Here is a 17493-nt window from a genome sequence, read left to right as displayed (position 1 = left end):
GGGGGATGTCTTGTTCGGGTTGAGTTGTGCTGGGGTTCTGAAACTGTCTGCTATCTGAATTTCAGAATCTCTTGTCATGTCTGGAAAGTTCTCTTTCATAATTTCATGAAGTAGAGCCTCTGTGCTTTGTGAAGCCACTTCGTCATCTTCAGGGATTCCTATGAGACGAATATTAGTTTTCTTTGCTCTCTATTTCTCTTCATCCTTGCATGCTTGGGCACATTCAGAAGCTTTGTCTTCAATTTCAGAGATCCTTTCTTCTGCCTGCTCCATTCTGCATTCTACCATATTTTTCAGATCTTTGAGGGCTGCAACCTCTTGCCTCAGTGTTTCAAAATCTTTGGTTATTTTATCTTTGAAATTGTTGAATTCTTTCTTCTGCCTGCTCCATTCTACATTCTACCATATTTTTCATATCTTTAAGTGCTGCAACTTCTTGCCTCAGTGTTTCAAAATCTTTGGTCATTTTATCTTTGAAATCATTGAATTCTTGTGACATCTTTTAAATAATTTCTTAAGACATCTTTTGAACAATGTCTTGAAATACTAATTCCCTCTTTTCTTTCATTCTGTTAATTTTATGTGCTATCCAAATTCTGAACTCGATTTCTGACATCTCAGCCATCTGTTTATGGATGGGATCTTCAATTGTACCTGCCCCATCCTTCCTTGGAGGAGTTGATCTACTCTGGTTATTTGAATTACCAGAGTTTTTCCTCTGATTCCGCTCCATGCTGAATTACATGGTGTTGGGACCGTACCAGTACCTTTCAATCAGTGGCCTCCACCGAAGAAGATGCCGGCTTCCTCTGGTTGTCCAGAGAGGCAGAGCATGTCTGCCCGAAAGTCCCTGAGGGGTGTGAGCCTTGTTGTTCCCACTGCAGTGGTTGCTGCTCTTCGCCTTTGTGTACCACTGTTCTAGTATGCTTCCCTCTCAACTGACCCTCCTTTCATAATTCTTGGCCAGCTGGCCGGGATGCCGGTAGCATACAGCTCTGGCAATTCTGGGCCCTCCCAGCATGTGTCTGGAGTGGGGAATGCCTCCGTCGCCACTCACAGGATGCACAGCTCTATCAAGCAAGGAGCCAGGGACTCTTCTGCCACTGCCCGGTGGGTTGTGAACAGGTGAAGCAAGCAGTTCTGGGCCCGCCCAGTGTGGGAGCCTGGAGCAGGGAACTCCTCCGCTGAGCCCACTGGACACGCACAGCTCTAGCAAACAGTTCTTGGCCCATCAGAGCTGGGAATTCCTCTGCCACTGTCCACAGGTCATGCACAGCTCTAGCAAGCAGTTCTTGGCCTGCCCAGAACTGAGGATTCCTCTGCCGCTGCCCACGGGGCGTGCAGCTCTAGCAAGCAGTTCTGGGCCTGACCAGAGTGGGGGACTCCTCCGCAGCCACCCGCTGGACACATGCAGCTCTAGCAAGCAGTTGTGGGTCTGCGTGGAGTGGAGGACTCCTCCACTGCTGCCCACGGGGCGTGTGTGACTCTAGCAAGCAGTTCTGGGCCCGACTGGAGCAGGGGACTCCTTCCCTGGCCCCCACAGGGCACACAAGGCTCTAGCAAGCAGTTCTGGGCCCGCTCCGTATGGAGGACTCCTCCGCAGCTGCCTGTGGGACAAGCACACACTAGCAAGCAGTTCTGGGCCCACCCTGAGCTGGGAATTCCTCTGCCACCCCCTGTGGGGCATGTGTGGCTCTAGCAAGCTATTCTGGGCCCGCCCAGAGCTAGGGACTCGCCGCCACCCACAGGACACGCGCAGCTCTAGCAAGCATTTCTGGGCCTTCCCAGAGTGAGGGACTCCTCCACCACTTCCCCATGGGGTGCACATGGCTCTAGCAAGAAATTCTGGGCCTGCCCAGAATGGGGGACTCCTGAGCTGCCCCCTGTGGGGCACGTGGGGCTCTAGCAAGCAGTTATGGGCCTGCATGGAGCAGTGGACTCCTCCGCTGCTGACCATTACTTTTGTGGCTCTAGTAGCAGAGGACTCCACTACCACTAGTGGTAGATTTTATACCTTTTAATTGTATTTTGAGGGTCACAGATCGCCTCAGCAAAGTTGTTGTGCATTCTTCATTTTCTCTCTTGGCTTAGCTCCAAACCATCAGCTTACTTGCTAAACTTCTGTCCTTTAAGTCTCCTTCTGGACAGGAGCCTCTGTGAAAAGCTGGCTGCAGTCCGCCATCTTGATTCCGCCCCCCAATTCGGCAGGTCTACATTTAGATCCCTGAGTATTCTCCAAACTTCCTTCTGAAAGGGACATACTAGCTTGCATTCCCACCAGCAGTGCAGAAGTGTTCCCTTTTCTCCACATCCATGCCAACATCTGAAGTTTGGGATTTTGTGATGTGGGCTACACTTACTGGAGTTAGATAGTATCTCAGAGTAGTTTTGCTTTGCATTTCTCTGATAATTAATGATGATGATCATTTTTTCATGTGTCTATAGACCATGCTCCTATCTTCTTCAGAGAAGCTTCTGTTCATGTCTCTTGCCCACAATGAAATGGGATCACTTTTTTTTTTTTTTTAGTTTGAGTTCTCTGTGGATTCTGGTTATTAGAGCTTTGTTGGAAATATAACTTGCAAAAATCCTCTCCCATTCTGAGGGCTATTTGCTTTACTTAGTGTGTTCTTGGCAGTGCAGAAGCTTTTTAATTTGATCAGATCTCAGTAATGTATTTTTGATGTTGCTTCAATTGCCTGGGGTGTCATCCTCATAAAGTATTCTCCCAGGCCAATTTTTCCAAGTGTTTCAGCTGCACTCTCTCTATGAATTTTTATTGTTTCATGTCTGAAGTCTAAATCCTTTAACCAGGGAGAGTCAATTTTTGTTAAAGGAGAAGGGTATGGGTCCAATTTCAGTTTTATACAGCTCACCAGCCAATTCACCCAGCACCATTTGTTGAATAGGGAATCTTTCCCCCAATTTATATTTTTAATAGGCTTATCAAAGATCAAATGATGATAAGTGTCTGCGTTTACCTCTTGGTCTTAAATTCTATTCCATATATCTACCTCTATTTTTGTGCCAGTACCATACTGTTTTTGATCACTATCAATTTATAGTATAGTCTAAAGTCTGGAAGTGTGACTACTCTCAATTTGTTTTTATTTCTGCGTAATGTCTAGGCTATTCGAGGTTTTCTCAGTTTCCATATAAAATGAAGTACTAATTTTTCCAGGTATTTAATGTATGACAGAGGTGCTTTAATAGGGATTACATTAAATACATAGATTGCTCTAGGCAGTATAGACATTTTAACAATTTTTGATTCTTCCCAGCCTTGAGCATGGTATATTTTTCCATTTGTTAACATCTTCAGCTATTTCTTTTCTCAGAGTTTCATAGTTCTCTTTATAGAGCTCTTTCACATGCTTAGGTAGATACACTCCCAGATATTTCATGTTCTTTGTCACTATTGTAAAGGTAATAGAGTCCTTGATTGTTTTTTCCCCTTGACTATTGTTGGTATATATAAAGTCTACAGATTTGTGAGTGTTAATTTTGTAACCTGAGACATTGCTGTATTCCTTGATCACTTCTAGGAGTTTTGTAGTTGATTCCGTGAGGTTTTCCAGATATACAATCATATCGTCTGCGAAGAGTGACAATCTGATCTCCTCTGGTCCTATTTGGAGACCCTTGATTGCCTTCTCTTGCCTGATTGTGATGGCTAAGACTTCCATTACAATGTTAAAAAGCAGTGGAGACAGTGGGCATCTTTGCCTGGATCTTGATCTGAGTGGAAATGATTTCAATTCGACTCCATTTAATGTGATATTTGCTGTGGGTTTGTTGTAGATGGCCTTTATCAGTTTAAGAAATTCTATAGGTTTCTTCTATACCTATTTTCTTAAGCATTCTAAACAAGAAAGGATGCTGGATATTGTCAAAAGCTTTTTCTGCATCAATTGAGAGAATCATATGGTCATATGGTCTTTTTTAAAATTTGTTTATGTGATGTAGTATATGTATGGATTTATGTATATTGAACCATACTTGGGAATCTGGGATAAAACCCACCTGGTCATGATGTATAATTTGTTTGATGTGTTGTTGGATTCTGTTTGCTAAGATCTTATTGAATATTTTTGCATCAATATTAATTAGAGATATTGTTCTATAGTTTTCTTGTTGAGTCTTTTCTAGTTTGGGAATTAGGGTGATTTTTGCTTCATAGAATGTGTTGGGAAGTATTACTTCTTTTTCTATCCTTTGAAAAGGTTAAGTAATATAGGTACTAGTTCCTCTTTAAAGGTTTGGTAGACTTCTGATGTGAAGCCCTCTGGTCCAAGGCTTTTCTTTTGGGGGAGATTTCTTATAGTTGATACCATTTCAGAACTTGTCATAGGTTTGTTCAACATTTCCACTTCTTTCTGACTAAGGCTAGGAAGGTGGAGTGTTCTCAAGTCTTGATCTATTTCCTTCAGATTTTCATACTTCTTAGAGTTTTATGTAATATTCATCAAGGATTTGTTGAATTTCTGAGGAGTCTGTTGTTATTTGGCCTTTATCATTTCTGATCAATGAAATTAGATATTTTACTCTTCCACTTCTGGTAAGGTTAGCCAAAAGTTTATCTATTTTATTGACCTTTTCAAAAAACCAACTCTTTGATTGGTTGATCTGTTGTATGATTCTTTTGTTTTCAATTTCATTTATTTCTGCTCTAATTTTAGTTATTTATTTTCTTCTGCTGGGTTTAGGGTTGGAATGTTCTTCCTTTTCCAGTTGCTTGAGATGTCCCATTAAGTTGTTGACTTTCTCTCTTTCCATTCTCTTGAGGAAGGCTTGCAGCACTATAAATTTCCCTCTTAGGACTGCCTTTGCAATATCCCAGAGGTTCTACTAGTTCATGTCTTCATTATCATTTTGTTCCAAAAATTTGGTAATTTCCTTCTTAATCTCATCTATGACCCAGCTATCATTCAGCATGAGGTTATTCAGTTTCCATGTTTTTATATGCGTATGCAGATTTCTGTTGTTACTGAGTTCAACTTTTATTCCATGATGGTCTGAGAAAATACAAGGAATGATTTCTATTCTTTTAAATTTGCTGAGGTTAGCCTTGTGACCTAAAATGTGATCAATTTTGGAGGATGATCCATGGGATGATAAGAATGTGTATTCAGTTTTGATAGGATGAAATGTTCTGTAGATATCTGTTAGATGCAAATGTTGAATGGTTAAGTTTAAGTCTAAAATTTTTTTGCTTAGCTTCTTTTTGGAGGATCTATCCAACACTGCCAAAAGAGTGTTAAAATCTCCAACAATTATGGTGCTGGAGGAAATCAAGTTGCTCATGTCTGTTAGAGTCTCCCTTATAAATTGAGGCACATTCTGGTTGGATGCATAAATGTTGATAATTGAAATCTCATCATCTTGAGTGTTACCCTTAACAAATAAGAAGTGCCCATCCTTATCCTTCATTACATTGGTTGGTTTAAAGCCTATTATATGTGGAAATAAATTTGCAACACCTGCTTTTTTTCTGATTTCCATCTGCCTGAAATATAGATGATCATCCCTTTACCCTGAGTCTATGTTTATCTTTTAAGGTAAGGATTCTTGAATGCATCAGATGTCTGGCCTTAGTTTTTGTGTCCAGTCAGCCAACCTGTGCCTCTTTAGAGGACAATTTAAGCCATTCACATTAATTGAGAGTACTGAGAAGCCAGATAGTATTTCGGGTATTGAGTTTTTTGAAAGTCCAGCAGACATTTTTAATCCTTTCGCCACTGTGGAAGTTGGAATTTGATCAAAAGTTTATGAGTGAGTTTACTTTTGTGGTGGATGATTGTGCTGTTCATTATGGAGGATAGGTCAGAGGATATCTTGGAGAGCTGGTTTAGTTATGGCAAATTTCTTCAATATGTGAATGTCATGAAAGTATTTCATATCTCCATCACAGATGAAACTCAGTTTAGCCAGATACAGGATCCTGGGTTAAAAGTTATTTTGTTTAAGGAGATAAAAGGTCATTGACCATCCTCTTCTAGCTTGAAAGGTTTCAGCAGAGAGATCTGCAGTCATTCTAATGTTCTTCCCCTTGTAGGTTATGGTTTTCTTATGTCTTGCAGCTTGCAGAATTTTCTCCTTTATATTAACTTTGGTGAAGCTAATTACGATGTGTCTATAAGAATTTTTATTTGGGTTGTGTCATGCCGGTGCTCGAAAACTGTTTGCTATCTGGATTTCAGAATCTCTTGGTATGTTTGGAAAATTCTCTTTGATTATTGCATGGAGTAAAGCTTCTGTATCCTTCACAGCAACCTCATCACCTTCAGGTATTCATCTAAGGTGAATATTAGATCTCTTCAAATTATCCTAGAGCTCTCTGAGAGAATGACCCATTTTTATTCTCCACTTTTTTGGAGCGTTCAAAAGCTTTGTGAGATATCCTTTCTTCTGCCTGCTCCATTCTGTTACTGAGGGATTCTACTGTATTTCTCAGATCTTTGAGGGCTGCCTCAATGTGTCAAAGTCTTTGGTGATTTTGTCTTTGAATTCATTGAATTCTTGAGACATCTTTTGAATTACTCCTTGAAATTCTAATTCCCTCCTTTCCTCCATTCTGTTGATTTTATTTGCTATCGAAATTCTGAATTCGATTTTTGACATCTTAGCCATTTGTTTATGAATGGGATCTTGTGCATTCCCTGCCATATCATTCCTTGGGAGAGTTGATCTATTCTGATTGTTCATGTTGCCAGAGTTTTTCCACTGCTTCCACCTCATGATTGTTTTTTACCATTAGCTAGATGGGCAGGTAAGGTGAAATTGGATTGGGAGTTCATGGGGTTGTGGATGACCAGCTCTTTGTCAAGGATCTGGGACTGATGGCTGCAGCTTATTCCCTATATTTTTGTAAAGGACCCATACATTATTAAAGTCTGAGGTTCAGGAAACCTCAGATTGTTTAGTGTGGTGGGGTTAGGTGGCTCTATCTTGTATTCAGCTGGTTCTTGTCTGGTCTTAGTGGATCAGTGACTTTGCTGAAGTCTTAACTATGGAGAAATACAAGCAATTAAAACAGCCCATCCCTGTGGACAACAACTGGAAGAGGAAAATCAACCCTTCCCATTACCACACAACCAGGCTATCATCTGACAGAGTCCTTGGGAGACTGGCCCACATTAGGAGTTCCAAACCAATTGACCCAGTTAGTATGAAGTCTCAAATGGGAAGAGTTCGAAAGGTCTCCAGCAACTAGATGGTGGAGGTCTACTAGCTGCTCAAATTTGGCTTGCTCCAATGCTCTGTGGAGTCAAAAATGACCACCTGGTAGCAGAGTTGGACCAGGGGGCTGTGTCTCTTTCTCCACTTTGCTCCTCTTTTATGCCCAGACACTGGTGACCCCACAGGGCTGCTTCCTCCAATAAGCAGATGTGCTGGGAGGTTGCGCCTGTCAGAGTCAAAGGAATGTCAAGCCCCAGCAGTCCAGCCACTACCCTTTGCTACCAGCCAGCTGGGGGAGCTGAGGCCTGCCTGCCTTGGGTACTCAGTAGCCACAGGCAAGTATTCCACTTGGACTCAGTCTAATCCTAAGGATAACAAGTCAGCAAATGCTTTTCTCCCTCAGCCAGAGAGCCTTAGCCCCTGCCGCTCGGCAGCACCAATATCCCTATAGAGCAAGGTCTGGTTTCCTCCAGCAGTCCTCAGAGTTGGGGAGGTGTCTCTCCAAGATTAGACTCCAGAGGGGTTGCTGTATTGTTACCAAATCTTTGTGGGAAGTGACCCTGTGCATCTCCCAGGCAACTGCCTCTGCCAGAGAATGTAGGAGCAGCTCCAGGAGCACAGGGCACATGGATCCAGCAGCAGGGCGGGGGACGTTGCACACAGTTCTGGCAGTTCAGGGCACCTGGTGACTTCGACAAGGAGAGCACTCAGTCCACAAATCTGGCAAGGCAGAGCACAGTGTGGAGGCTCCAGCAGGGCAGGGTTCAGGGTGTGGGGCACATGGTTCTAGCCAGATGGAGTGCTGGGTGCTTGCTCTGGCAGGGCAGGGGGCTGCTCATGAGCCACCTCCCACAGTCTCTACAGGGGTTAGGCTTCTGGAGTGTCAGGCAAGGGGGGAAGGGTGGACTGGAAGTTCAGAATGGCAGGGAAAATGTTAGTTCAAATTTCTGCCTGGCTAGGGAGTTTTCAGAATCACAACAGGGTCCGTCTGGGGAAGTAGACCCCACTTCCTACAGCTCTCACCCATAGGGTGAGACAAGAGGTCCTCAGTTCACAGCTTGCCTGTAGAAAACCTAAAGGGGCAAATGAAGAGAAAAAGAAAAGAAAAACACAACTTTCTTGGGGGAGGAGACAGACACTTTTCCTTTGGGATGAATTGTGTACCTGAAATTTGCTTTCTTGGAGTCACAGCTTGCCTCAACAGAGGTGACCAGCAGATATCACCCTTCTCTCTCAGTTGGGCTCTCAGTCTTCAGCTTCATTGGGTACTTTCTGGACATTATCCTTCTCTCTGGACAGGAGTTTCTGTTGGAGGCTGGCTCCAGACCGCCATCTTGCCCCTCCCCCCTGTTTACTCTTCTTGATTCTTTTTCTCTCCATTTTTGACTAACTGGGTTAATTTGACAGGCTTGTCTTTAAGCTCTGAAATTCTTTCTTCTGCTTGGTCTAGTCTGTTTTGAAACTTTGCACTATATTATGATCTTCTCTGACTCTGTCATTTTGATATATTCCGTTATGCTTTTTCCTTAAAATATCCATCTCTTCAGTGAATTCTTCCTTAATGTCCTGATTTTGGGAGTATTTTTGAGACAAAAACTTACTCTGTTGCCCAGGCTAAGGTGTCATGGTATCAGCCTAGCTCCCAGCAACTTCAAACTTCTGGGTTCAAGCAATGCTCCTGCCTCAGCCTCCTTAGCTAGGACTGCTATAGGCATACACCACCACTCTCAAGTCATTTTCCATATAGCATCTGGAGGGCTCTTTAAAAATGTAAGCCAGATCATGTAATTCCCCTGCTCAAAAACTTTCACAGGCTTTCTTCACACTTAGAATAAAATCGAAAATTCTCACTACAAAAATAGTGTCTTCTGGGTAATCATTACAAAGAGTTCTTAGCCTCAAACTCTCTTTCTCCCTTTACTTCCCACATGTAATTGATTGTCAAAATTCATCAATTGACTTTCAAGCATCTGTAATATTCTCATTGCATTTTTCTCCATTTCTATTGCTGTCTTGCCTTGTTTCAGGCAAGAAATAATGGCTAGACATTTTTTGGTCTGTCTCACACAGTTTATTTAACAATAGGTAATAAGAAATCAAATTTAACAGTCTATACAGTGATCCAAAGTCCCTATCTATAAGTAATCAACTTTTATTGCATGATTTACAACCGTTGAGGGTTTTTGCTTTCTATTGTCAAGTTCTATGGAAAGTGTGTGTGTGGGTGGGGGCAGGGTAAGGAGAAAGCAAGCAAGCAAACAAACCACAGGAGCATTTTACATGTTAAAATCATCCCACTGGAATCATTTCTTACCCTCTTTTTAATTTTTTCCTTTGTTAGATGTAAAAATAATAAAAAAAATTCTTTCAAAAAACAGAATCCACAATATATAATACACCAATTTGGCAGCTGCCCCTGTATATTTTTGAAAAAGTCATTTTTCTTTCTACATGTACAAATTATTTTAATACTTGAGTTTTACGCTCAGAATACAGAATAAGCTGTGTTCTCTCCACTCCCTGATTCCAGTCTTCTGCATTTTACATTTGTTAAAAACAGAGTCAATGTTTGAAACCCATATGTGATCATGTCACTTTCATGATTCTATCCGACTACTGCATAAAGTCCAATTTGGGACATACAACTCTCTTCATGATCTGGCTCTTACCTCCTTTTTGGCCTTACTCCCACTCAGCAAAATATACTTCCATGACAAAATTATTAAATGTCTTATACTTTCCTGGAATTACCTCTCCCTATGCTGTGTTACATTTTAAGAATTCTCTCCTTTTTTACCATTCCCAGGAAATGAGTCACAACCTCTAACAAGCATCAATGTATACTTTAATTATGCAATGCAGCACATATATGGCAATTATTTGTTTATGGCCTATTGATTCCACTAGAGCAGATTTTCTAACATGGGGTCCCTGCATGAGCTTCAGGAGCAAGCATCAGGTGGAACTATCCATCAATTCTCTAACATTGATCATACAACTTTGTATGAAAATTTTACTTGCATTGTCCTGGGAGGAAATTTAATCTGATCCTCCATGACCCATAATGGATAAGAACAAAGAGATTCTTGAGAGAAGAGATAAGTTTTGTTCATCTTTTTCTTCTTTTACTTATTTAGTTTTGTTTATTTATTTATTTATTGTGACAGAATCTCACTATGTCACTCTTGGTAGAGTGCCATTGCATCACAGCTCACAGCAATCTCACACTCTTGGGCTTAAGCAATTATCTTGCCTCAGTCTCCCTAAGAGCTGGGACTACAGGTGCCCAACACAATATCTGTCTATTTTTTTTACTGCAGTTGTCGTTGTTTAGCAGGCCCAGGCTGGGCTTGAACTCACCACCTTTGGTGTATGTGGCCGGTGCCCTACTCACTGAGCTACAGGCACTGAGCCATCTTTTTCTTTTTTTAAAGAGGCTAGTCTCAGACTCCTGGGCTCAAGTGATCCTCTTAAGGATCACTTTTAAAGAGGCTAGTCTCAGACTCCAGGGCTCAAGTGATCCTCTTGACTTAAGTAACTTTGAATAAGCGTGTGTGACACTGTGCTGGGCCCTCTTTAACCTCTGTATCTCATGCCTATTATATATTTCATAGAACAGAGTTAAATCAACAGTACACAACTGCTTGTGTACACTAGTAAATATACACAAATAAATACATAGAAGCAACGGATATATTATTTGTATATTGTTTGGTCAAGTTTCCTTAGGACTTCCACCAAGCAACATACTTGTTACCCTCTATATTCCCTAAAAATATTAAATTTTCTTGAAAAGATTCTAGAAATTCTAGTTATCACCAATATAAACTCACTGAGTCTCACCAGTCTCTCAGTCTAAGCTTAATCATTACCTTAGGTTTCTGAGGTTTGTTTTACTTTAAAATGTCATACCTTCCTTTTAGTTACTTCTCATCCAGCCTGTAAAATGTCAACTCAACAGATTTTTTATAATAACCCAGATAGATAGATAAGTACCTATGAGGGTGTGTCTCTGTAGAAAGACTTATGTTATTTCCAGGTTCAAATGCTGCATTACTCAGTAACTGGCTCTTTCTACCAATATGGAGGAAAAGAGACATAACTTTAGCAACTGCCATAGGCTGAAGAAACTCTGGTTCACCAGCAAAGTCAACAGAGAAGTTACCCCTAGGCAGGACATTAAGCCCAGCATTCCTACATAATAATTTCATTTAGAAAGCAATTATAATATCTACTGTCAGAATAAGGAAGACCCCTTAAGTACATTGGGAAAGAGACAAAGAAACAATTTTAGCAAGAATGTTTATAATGCCATTAGGTAAAATAAAAGAGAAAAAATGAACTATACAGGAATAAACTAACCCATGTTAGATTTCTTACCATCTTATAGAGATCTGAGACACTAATCTGGTCCGAATCCACTACTTCAAAGTCCTTCCGAGGCACCAGGTCCAGGCCCAAATGCCTAGTAAAGAGAAAGACACTTAGCATGTCACATCCTCAGATTACTCATCTGTTTCTGCACCTGAGCTGTTTCTACAACTGCCATGATCTTGTGGACAGAGGTTCAGACACTGTCCCAGCAGAAACATGTATTATCCAGCAATATCTAATTGGGTTTACCTTTGGGTAAATGAATAAGATCAGGGATTTTTAAGTCATCAAGCAGTTCCATTTATGAAGGTAAAAAAGGTTTCATTCAGTATTCACATTTATACAGTGCTTGAGTTCATTAAAGATGGGTTTTCTTAAAAAATCAAAAAGTCATATTTACTTTCCTATTTCTCCCCAGTCTGCAAGCATACACATAGTTCAGTTATGCATCCTTCAATTAGGATGAAAAAATTATTCAGGATCCACGTAGATTTGTAATTCAAACAACAAAAATCACTTCCTAAAATTACTAAACTCAGAGAGATGCAGTTGAGTTTATCTCATTTTCAATCTAATGCTCAAATTGGTAAAGACATGGTCATGTGCTAAAACCAATATCTTAAGAAATATTAGATAGAAGTTTAATCAAAGTGTATTACTACTCAAGACAAGATCAAGAAACTCTGGTATAATGTGGAGCAGGAAGAAAGAAGTAATGTTAATTAATGATTGATTGGGTGGCAGTATTAGACAGTGGAAATAATGCTAGACATAGCCAGAATCCTTGGGTTCAAATATGACCCATAATTTACATTCAATAAATTTCAGCTCCCTTCTGATGCTCTAGGACAGTGGTTTTCAACCTTGCTAATGCTGCAGTGTATTTTCATTGTTAAAAAGGGGTCACAACCCACAGGTTGAGAACAGGTGCTCTAGGACAATAGTTCTAAACCTGGAACTCAATGGAGTTAGAAGGTTATGAATCACTGAAACTGCTGGATGAGTCTGTGTGTGTTATACATGATTTTTTCTCAGAGAAGAGAGTTTATATCTCTCAACAGGGTTTCAGATATGCTTTGTTACCAAAACAAGAATTATAAAATTGTGTCTGGCAAAAATATTTCACAGGATTATGGGAGGAGTATCATTACTTTTCCTCTTCAACTAGACTATGAACAATCTTTAAAGCTTTAGCAAAATAATTCTATAGGTTCTTTCTATACATAAAACTCCCACTCATTTAAAATGAAATCAGATATCCAAAATATAGATTTTATATAAATTCACATCTTGTTTACAAAAAAAATCTGAAGAGGTTAAACAAACTGCAATAAGAATGGATGTGTAAAAATGGAAAATCAAACCTATATGAAGAAGCTAGAAGCAAAGATACTAATAACATATGCTAAAATGATTCCTGTAATTAAGAATTAAAATTTATGGGCAGTGCCCATAGCTCAGTGGGTAGGGTTCGAACCCAACCTAGGCCTACTAAAACAAACAAACAAACAAAAAACAAAAAATAGCCAGGCAGGCTTGGCGCCTGTGGCTCAAGAGGCTAAGGCACCAGCCACATACACCTGAGCTGGTGGGTTCGAATCCAGCCCAGGCCCAAACAACAATGACCGCTACAACCAAAAAATAGCCGGGCGTTGTGGCGGGCACCTGTAGTCCCAACTACTTGGGAGGTGGAGGCAGGAGAATTGTCTGAGCCCAAGAGTTGGAGGTTGCTGTGAGTTGTGATGCCACTGCACTCTACCCAGGGCGACACCTTGAGGTTTTGTCTCAAAAAAAAAAAAAAAAGTAGCCAGGCATTGTGGTGGGTGCCTGTAGTCCTAGCTAACTTGGGAGGCTGAGGCAAAACAATCACTTGAGCCTAGGAGTTCGAGGTTGCTGTGTGCTGTGACACCACAGCACTCTTTAAAAGAAAAAAAATTAAAATTTACATGTGTACTTTCTAATAGAGAAGAAAAAAGAAAAACATTTTTCTATTAAAGGATAAAAACTCATGTTTTCTATTAAAGAATAATAAGGAAAAACATCATTTGGAACAAAATCCTAAAAATAACTCAGTTTTGCATAATGAGAAGATCAATAATAGACTGTTTGCCACATCCACAATAGAGTATGGTTTTATGATTAAATTATGCTACTGAATCTGTCTCATTATTGAAGTTAACTACATTTAAATCTGTAAGAGATTTTATTTTTCTATCATTGAGATCCTATTTCCTTCTATCAAAGACAGACTCTGTTCTATCACCTCTTATTAGGTCTCATTCATTTTTTTTAAATTTCAAAATGTTGAGGAGGTACAAATGTTTTGTTACATGAATAATGGATACGTTTTATAATCCTTAAGTCAGGGTTTTTAGTGTGCCTATCACCTGAATAGTGTTCACTCTACCTGCATTATTAGCTATTTGTAATTTCTCTGAAACAATTTCAGGCCTCTAGCTTCTAACATTTATTCCATGCAAAGACAGGAGTATCTATAGAGAGCAAGAGAAAACTGGAGCACATCTTTTTTACCCCTTTTCTCATAAAAATAAATTTTAAATTATGAGATTCAGAGATAAAACACAAATATTTAAAATATAGTTACATGTATATGATAAAACAATGGAATGATCAGAAGGATGATATTAGCATTTGCATTAGGAAACTTAAATTACAAAATTCATCATTGTATTGTATTATATTGTCTTTTTGTTTTTGAGATAAAGTCTTACTCTATCACTCTGAGAAGAGTGCCATCGTGTCATAGCTGATAGAAACCTTAAACTCTTGGGCTTGAGCAATCCTCGTGCCTCAGCCTCCCGAGTAGCTGGGACTATAGGAACCTGCTGCAATGTCCAGCTAGCTTTTTCTATTTTTAGTAGAGATGGGGTCTCAATCTTGCTCAGGATGGTCTTGGACTCCTGAGTTCAGATGACCCACTCGCCTGGGCTTCCCAGAGTGCTAGGATTAAAGGTGTAAGCCACCAACCCTGACCTATATTGTATTTTTTGAGACAGGATCTTGGCTCTGTCACCCATGCTAGAGTACAGTGGTATCATTATAGATTACCAAAACCTCAAACTCCTGGATTCAAGTGATACTCCTGCCTCGGCTTCCCAGATTATAGGCATGAGCCACTGTGCCCAGCTGAAGTTAATCCTTTAAAGTATTTTCCAAATTTTCTGTAGTTACTGTAAATTTAAAAAAAGAAAATTGAAAAGAAAACATTTCACACATACTCTGTTAACTATTGGAGGTATATATATATATATATATATATATGGAATAGTGTATTACAATTAGGAAACAAGGAAAGGACTCAGTAAAAAATCCAATCACACTGATATTCTAGATACAACAACTTAAGTAAAATGCAGGTTGCATCGAAGTTTGTAGAGCTAGGACAGAATGTATGCGTTCTGTGGTAGTGTATAATGCACAGTGATCAGCCTGTCTGGAGATTGCCATATATGAGAAGTCCATCTTAGCATTATGGTTATCACTAGTTTGATTATCTGGTCAACCATATAGCCATCTACTCAATCCACAGATACTTTCTGATGACCTATCATGTACTAGAGCAATTATGCAAGATAAATCAGTAGGCAAATTAGTAGTTTTGAGTTAAGCAAATGTTCTTATTCATCATGCTAACCCTCTCTTGAGAGCAGAGTGTTTTTCCTTTTTTAGAAGTAGCTACCATTTTTGTGATACTTTGCTAAGAAGAACACTGGAAAGATTACCTATATGGTCTGTCTAACAAGGGTACAAGTGAACTTTTCTAGAACTAGAGTATAAATGTCTTAACACAATAACTAAGTAAATGACACAAAGTCTATGTTAACCAGTTTGATGAAAATATTTCAAATTATATATGAAAACACTACACTGTACCCATGTTTGCATTAATGTATACAGCTATCATTTAATAATTTTTTAAAAAGTAGCTACATCATGGTACCTTATTCTTAATTTCATTATCTTGGGAAATAAGTATAATGGTTATTATACAAGTGGGTGATCTGGTAAAACCAAAGATAATTCCTTCTACTAAGCCCATCTTTAATGAAGAAAGAATGCTTTACAAAAATTAAATCAGTGACTGCCCTCATAGGGAAAAAAAAGGCAGAGATATTACATAGTGAGAAGCAATACATACATGTTCAGTGCAAACTTTACCCTAAAACAGATGTTCCTGGCTATTTATCCCTATGGTTTATTATAAGAATAGAGACAGTAAGGACAAGGAATAATCAACATGACCTCTATCTTCACAGCAAATAAAGGGAGTGTATCAGAGTAATTAGGAACGTCGGCTCTGATATCGGATTGCCTGGTTTGTATTATCAGATTGGCTGGCTTGTATTATCCTGGCTAAAGATTGTCTAATCTTTAGACAATATGACTTGATAGAATAGGCTGTTATAAGGATTAGTTCATGTAAAGCACTTAGCACAGTGCCAGGTATTATGAACTTCCATTGCTGCTATAATTATTATCACTAGGTTACATCATGAGCCAAAATATGACTTAAAGTACAGGGATTGTGATCAAAGACATACAGTGTCTAAATAAAACTCTTTAAATAGACACAAATAGGGAAGCAAACATCTAGGTACATCCACATAGAGTTCTAATATAGAGCTGAATTTTCTATTAATAAAATAGTCTTATTAAATGCTTAAGTGAACAATCTTCACAAAAACAGTCTTTCCTTATTCATAATTGATCACTCATTCATTCATTCCAATAAGTCAATAAATACATGTTAGAACCTATTCTGCACTGAGTTCATGTTGAAACTGGGAATATAGCAGCAAATGAGGGACCGACTCCTGACCCTTCATTCTTTCAGATGGAACTCTCTGAGGCCACACATCTCTATTCTCTCTAAAATATTTTAGAATCTCTTTAAAATACTTTGAATTTTACATTTATTTTTAATGAAAAGAATACTAAGCATTCTTTATAAATATTACATATTCTATTTTATCTTTTTCTTCTAAAATTCCTCATGTAAACCACAGAACATTAAAAATAATTTGAGGTTAATTAGTTACATACAATGGATGCTTTAGGGCATCAGGATTTAGTTCTCTCCCATAATCAATTGAGAAAAGATGAAGATGTTAAGATTCCTTGTGAGCAGTGCTATTTTGTAATGTTTAAATTAAAAGGACACACAGATAATAACAATACTAATGAAAGCACAGCATATAAAAGGATATGTCTGATAAAAGTTACCCTTTACCAAACATTTACTTAGGCTAGACTCTTTATGTACATCATCTCTAAGCATTATGAGAAGTAGATAGTATTAGACCCATTTCATAATTGAGGAAACTGAGGCCCAGAGAGAGGTTAAGTAGGTCACCTATACAGGAAGCAAGGATGGGCTTGTCTCAAGCTAGGTCAGTCTCACTTTGGCCCTGTGATATTTCCACTATACCTGTTGTTTTTCTACTAATAACTGTGAAAGTTAAGTACTAAGGCTATAAGTGATGATAATCAATTCAGTCATATTAGTTTGAGAGATTATTCTACATCAATACATTGATCTAGAGGGAATTAATACCAGTTAGTTAATAAGTGTCCGCTAAGCATAAAAATAAACTCACATTATTGTTCAAATGCATTCACCTAGCCCCTTCCAAGTACAGACACCACTAAGTGCAGGGTATAATGATGAGCAAAACCAGTGTAAAAGAATAGGAAGGTGTGTTTGTGTGAAAGTCAGTCAACTGAACATAAAACTTAACAGAGGGATTTTGTCTATATGTGCTTTAAACACAGCCAAGCCAACCTAGATTGCATAAATAGGGCAAGAGACTGATCAGTGGCTCGGAGCCTATAGCTCAACCGGCTAAGGCGCCAGCCACGTACACCTAAGGTGGCGGGTTCGAATCCCCAGCCCGGACCCGCCAAACAACAATGACGGCT

At 39.2% G+C, this 17493-nt stretch overlaps 1 protein-coding gene across 1 annotated transcript in view; it reads right to left on the bottom strand.

Moving 5' to 3' along the window:
• The window catches only part of DOCK3 (dedicator of cytokinesis 3), a 492344-nt gene that overhangs the window by 458519 nt on the left and 16332 nt on the right, over positions 1–17493 (bottom strand). Inside the window, exon 4 of the mRNA XM_023512988.1 lies at positions 11560–11644. Within this exon, the coding sequence (XP_023368756.1) occupies positions 11560–11644 (85 nt within the window). The remainder of the gene's footprint in view (positions 1–11559; positions 11645–17493) is intronic.

The sequence above is a fragment of the Otolemur garnettii genome, unplaced genomic scaffold (genome assembly GCF_000181295.1).
Source record: "Otolemur garnettii isolate 467f Iridium unplaced genomic scaffold, OtoGar3 scaffold00032, whole genome shotgun sequence".
In the NCBI taxonomy this organism is placed as follows: domain Eukaryota; kingdom Metazoa; phylum Chordata; class Mammalia; order Primates; family Galagidae; genus Otolemur; species Otolemur garnettii.
This window is presented reverse-complemented; position numbering and strand designations above follow the sequence as displayed.